The sequence below is a fragment of the Pygoscelis adeliae genome, unplaced genomic scaffold, assembly GCF_000699105.1.
Source record: "Pygoscelis adeliae isolate BGI_AS28 unplaced genomic scaffold, ASM69910v1 Scaffold87, whole genome shotgun sequence".
NCBI classification, from domain to species: Eukaryota; Metazoa; Chordata; class Aves; order Sphenisciformes; family Spheniscidae; genus Pygoscelis; species Pygoscelis adeliae.
Genome location: NW_008825098.1, coordinates 3699460 through 3704626, shown reverse-complemented (window position 1 = coordinate 3704626; position 5167 = coordinate 3699460). Strand labels below are relative to the sequence as shown.

Below are 5167 nucleotides of genomic sequence, written 5' to 3'. Positions count from 1 at the left end.
GAAAAATTTCTTTACTGAAAGAGTGGTTAAACATTGGAACAGGCTGCCCCGGGAAGTGGTTGAGTCCCCATCCCTGGAGGTATTTAAAAGACGTGTAGATGAGGCGCTTAGGGACATGGTTTAGTGGGCATGGTGGTGTTGGGTTGGCGGTTGGACTCGATGATCTTGGAGGTCTCTTCCAACCTTAATGATGCTATGATTCTAATATCCATATAAACCCATTATAAAATCAGCTGTGTGCCATTTCACTGCAGATTACTTAAAGCTCATAAACTTATATGTGTACATACTTGACCATACAGGGTTTTTTAATTGTCCTTTTCAATGAGAACACCTGACATAGCATGTCACCTAGGAAGACAGCTATTTAAAAAGACATTTCTGCTTCTTTATCATTGCCTTTTCAAATGACATCCACCAGGTAGCTGAAACTCAAGCAATAATCATAAACAGAAAACATCAGTCTAAAATTTATGGCAGCCCTGCGAATGAATCACTTCATGTGTCTTTGTAAGAACAATCAATGGGTAATTTTGACAACATGTGTAATTTTCATTAAAAAAAAATAGATTGGTTAAGCAGAGACATCCTAACATCTTGATTTTTTTTTTTTTCTTAAGATCAAGCCATGGAAAAATTAGGGGGCACAATGTACCTACTAGGAATGTCCCTTGTTTATTACTACCCATGCCTAAATATGGCAATACTAATACCTCTTGAAATAGGATTGAGAAGCAGATAATTAACATGATAAAGAAAAAAATGAAAGAACAAAAATAAAGATACATGTACACACAGATGACTAACCCACAGAGGAGCTCAGTTCATTTTGGTCATCTGTTTCCTGTTATAAACTTACTTTTTCCAGCGTTACTGGCTACAAGGGTAACATAAAAGACGACTGGCAAGACAATGGAAAATTCTGACTGTGTTAGGACAACATTTTGTTCACCCTACAGCTGGTCCCAGTGGGGCCAGACAAGTAAGAAACACAAATGGTACTTAGGTCTGCATCTTGGATATCAAGCTAGCATAACAAGCTTGCGTAACAAGCTGCTAGAACAACAACAACAACAACAACAGTTTTTTACTCAGCAGGACCACGATGTCCAGTCACCTTGTTTAGGGAATTCTAGGCTGTATTCATTCCATACCATTTATATATATGGAAACATGCAATAAATTCACACACCTAAAAATTAATATAATTGAACTCTCATTTCTAGAGGGAAGTCTATGGCACAGAGTGGCAATTTAATCTGTGGTAAATTAGCTATTATCAGCTGTTGAAAATATCTTCTTTTTATGCTTGTTTTCATCTGCTTCTCTTCATTTTCAATAAACAATACATCAGTTTACCTCAAGTATTGTTCAGGCTTTACTATTCATAAAGTAAGGTAACTCCATCCTTACAAATGAAGAAGATTCTGTTCTCCTGAGAAGAAAAGAAACCAGAGCCCACTGATGCCAAGTGACAAGGTCACAAAGCAGTATTACAAATGGGATGCAGTCTCACTATCCTGTAAGCCATCAAGATGATGGATACTATGAGATGCTATCAAAATATCCCTGATCTCGGGGGGGCAGGGGGGGAGATCAGTCACAAACTCACTTTCTATAATTTGGTCCATCCAAGAAAAATGGGATGTCATGATGAGTATAAACACAGCACTGGTTTTGCAGGTTTTCTTCCTTGCTTCTATAAATCTTTTCTTCCCGTGAAGCCTAGTTCTATGTGGAGCGGCAGATATAAAATAATTTACGTAAGTCACAAATAAGCAACACCTGTGGGAAACTGCGTCATTAACATGAAAACAGGTACTTTAAAAAATGGAGAAGAAACCCAAACGAAACAGAGATTGGTATTCGGATTCTTGTGTGACTTCAGCTGTTTTTCTTGACTGTGCTAAGTATCTAATCACCTCTTGGACATTTGTCCAAATAAGGTTCCTTCTCCACCTCTGTTCCAAGAAATACTGGTTTTGCCTGTTAAAAAAGCCATTTTTATCTTTTATTCAGTGGCACACACGGTCCCTATGGCACATCCCAATGCATTCCTTCTCCATTTTCTGGTAGATCCAAAAACCATTACAGATTATTGAGACAGATATTGTAGAAATTTTGAAGCATGTAACAGCACAGATTTTTGCTCTACTGAAAGCTATTTATTATTGCATAGTATCATACCATGCCAAATATTCAACAGCACCACAATTAAAACACTCATATTGGTACCCATTGCCTGGAGCAAAGCATTGTGAAAATCCTTACTGTAAACAGCATCAAAGCTTGCACTAGGTGTCTCGCCTTGATGAGTTCTTCCTTCAACACAAAAAGGTAATGAAGAGGCATTTTCTCACTCCAGACGTAGTATCTGGAGTTCTAAATAAAGTCATTTAACACAGATAACATTCAGACTTGACACACTGCTGTCTTAAAAACTGAGTTCTCTTTGGGCAAGTATGAGAGAAAACCCTGGAAGCAATTGGTATTGCCATATATTTTATATTTGCTGTATATTCTTCCAACCTCCAGCTACTCCTGCAACTAATAAAAAGTTGCAGAAAAAGTACTACGTCATTATCTACTGAAGAACTTGGGCTAAAGGTATGAAATCATACCTACTTGCTTACCTTTGTGCTTCCAAGTAAGTGTGCAGCTTCCTTCAGTCTTCACATCAAAAAAACCCAAGTATTTAGACCTTTTAGAGATGTAAGTTTCGTGAAGAATAAAACATATCAGCATCCTTTTTTTTCCTCCAATACCTATTGTTGTTTGCCACATGCACTGAAGGTGTGTTCACACTGACCAAACTTCAGATATATTTATATTAATCCATGGCAGAATTCATAAACATATCAAACCCATAAACATGCAGGAAAAATCTCGTTAGAAGCTATTTTCCATTGTGTTAGTGTCAACAGATGATTTTAAATTAGGGTAGAAAACTGCCTACTAATCAGAGCACAGAAGAACATTTATTTTCATTGTACAGTAACATGTCTGTGGTTGATCTTTTCAAATGGTTCCACAACTGCAACTTTGTTCAAATTTTAAACTGAGTATAAAATCAAGGAAGATGATGTGTATAGACACATGAACTGTCCTTAAAAATTTCTTTTGACAGCAAGTTTCTTAAGAATGGGAAGCAATACACTTCAAGTAGCAGAGGTGGCAGTGAAGTATCCATTCACTAACATCATCACTAGCTCCCGTTATCTGGTCAATGGATAAATAGGGGTTTGCTTTCTTTAACTAAACACACTTTCAAATGCCTCATTACAGAATTCTTGCGTAATATTTTTTAATTCTTTTCAAAAGACTGGCAAGTTAGAATACATTTTTCTATAAGCAGTATGATACCCGAAGTATTCTGATCAACTTTTATTATAAAAATAATCTTCCTACAGTAATATGGAAATCTTTAGCCAAGTCAAGCCACCACCTGTTGCACAGCCTTCTTCACTAACACCATAAATTTGATCTTTTCTGGTCCTCTAGTGATCTACATCATTGGCTGATAACTGCTCTGCTTATGAGCACAAATGCAGTTTTGAACACGAATGCAATTTTGAAGCAGCCAAGACAGCTTTACTAAAAAGGAAATCACCTTCAATTGGTCAATGAGACCAACTTTTTTCTAAACCTTTGCAGATGGATATGATTCCGTGCACAGTCGTTAGATCCAGAAACTTCTCAGTAAGAGAACCCAAAGTTGCTTAATGACACATAACAAGTACAATTTGTGATGCTTTGCATGCAGTTCACTTTCTAAGACTTTTTGTGCTGCTTCCTCTTCCCAACGCAATGGGTTCAAGATGCGTGATGTCTGGTTCCCAGCTATGCTTGTATCTGCTGGATGTCATTATGCACTGAAGATTTATGTTCAGCTTCAAATCAAATGCAAGTTTCACACTCTAAGCAAGGATGCCCACAAACATATTGTTCTTTGGAGAACAACTCTCTGGCTCCATAGATATAACTTGGACGGTGTAGTTACGTTCTTCTGCAGCCCATGCCCGATCCAGATCCACAAGCCCCATACACTGCTTTCCTAAAACAAGAGCAAAGGAGAGCATGGAAAATCTAAAACTGTAGAAACATTATCAGAAACGTGTACTTCAATATTCAATGTTAGGAAAACACATCAGTAAGTCATCTAAAAAATAAGTTCCAAATCTACTTAAAAAAACATCTTATCTGTTTTACTTAAAATAGACAGTCATTAATAGTTTTAAATCGCATCTGTGACTTCTAACACTCATCTAGCAAAGAGCTTGAGAAGGATTATTAACTCCTTATATATGGAGAAACATAACAGGCACAACTATTTTTAAGTATTCTCAAAACTTACAGAAAAATCCATGCATTAATGTAAAAGCCACAGGAAGAAAAAAATGCCTAGTTTACTCCTTAGCTGTCTGACTTGCCAAACTTCTACTCCCCTTTATACCCATAACTGTTTTCTTCCTGTACTTTCATCTAAAAACTAAAAAATCTCTGGTTATTGAATACCAACAAAAGACTAAAATACCAAACAGTGATCCAGTGTAATTGATTTGAGACATATGAATGTAACTGCTTATAAACAAAAATACTAAATTACTAATGAAAACTAATCTTATCTCAGATTTAGCTGCAGAAAAAACAGGAAGGATAAATTCAAGGGTTTTTTCTGCTTAGAAGTTTGTATTATGATACAGCCATGCCAAGATGATGGGGCCATTTGTCTTTACATATTTACTCATTATAATTGATTATTATGTTCTGAAATACAGAATTGACTTGCCAGATGTTTTCAGCAGTTTGAAACTCTCTTGCAAGAAACATTTAGCACTTCCCTGAAATGTTTTATCGCTAACAGTCATACAGTCTCAAGTCACGAACAGGGCACAATCCTGCTGCAGTCCCAAAGCCAATGATCCTGTCTTTTCTTGTTCCTGACAGAATTGTACAGTTAAATATATTTGGGGTCTGAGTTGACACCAAGTTGGGCAGGAGTGTTGATCTGCTGGAGGGTAGGAAGGCTCTGCAGAGGGACCTGGACAGGCTGGATCGGGGCCAAGGCCAACTGTATGAGGTTCAACAAGGCCAAGTGCCGGGTCTTGCACTTCGGCCACAACAACCCCATGCAGCGCTACAGGCTTGGGGAAGAGTGGCTGGAAAG

General features: G+C 37.4%; 1 protein-coding gene across 1 annotated transcript in view; it reads right to left on the bottom strand.

The window, feature by feature from the left end:
* Window positions 1-2962: 2962 nt before the first annotated feature.
* Window positions 2963-5167, bottom strand: part of GSTCD (glutathione S-transferase, C-terminal domain containing) — a 73609-nt gene continuing 71404 nt past the window's right edge. The window contains exon 12 of the mRNA XM_009327051.1: window positions 2963-4054. Coding sequence (XP_009325326.1) covers window positions 3918-4054 — 137 coding nt within the window. The 3' untranslated portion in view covers window positions 2963-3917. The remainder of the gene's footprint in view (window positions 4055-5167) is intronic.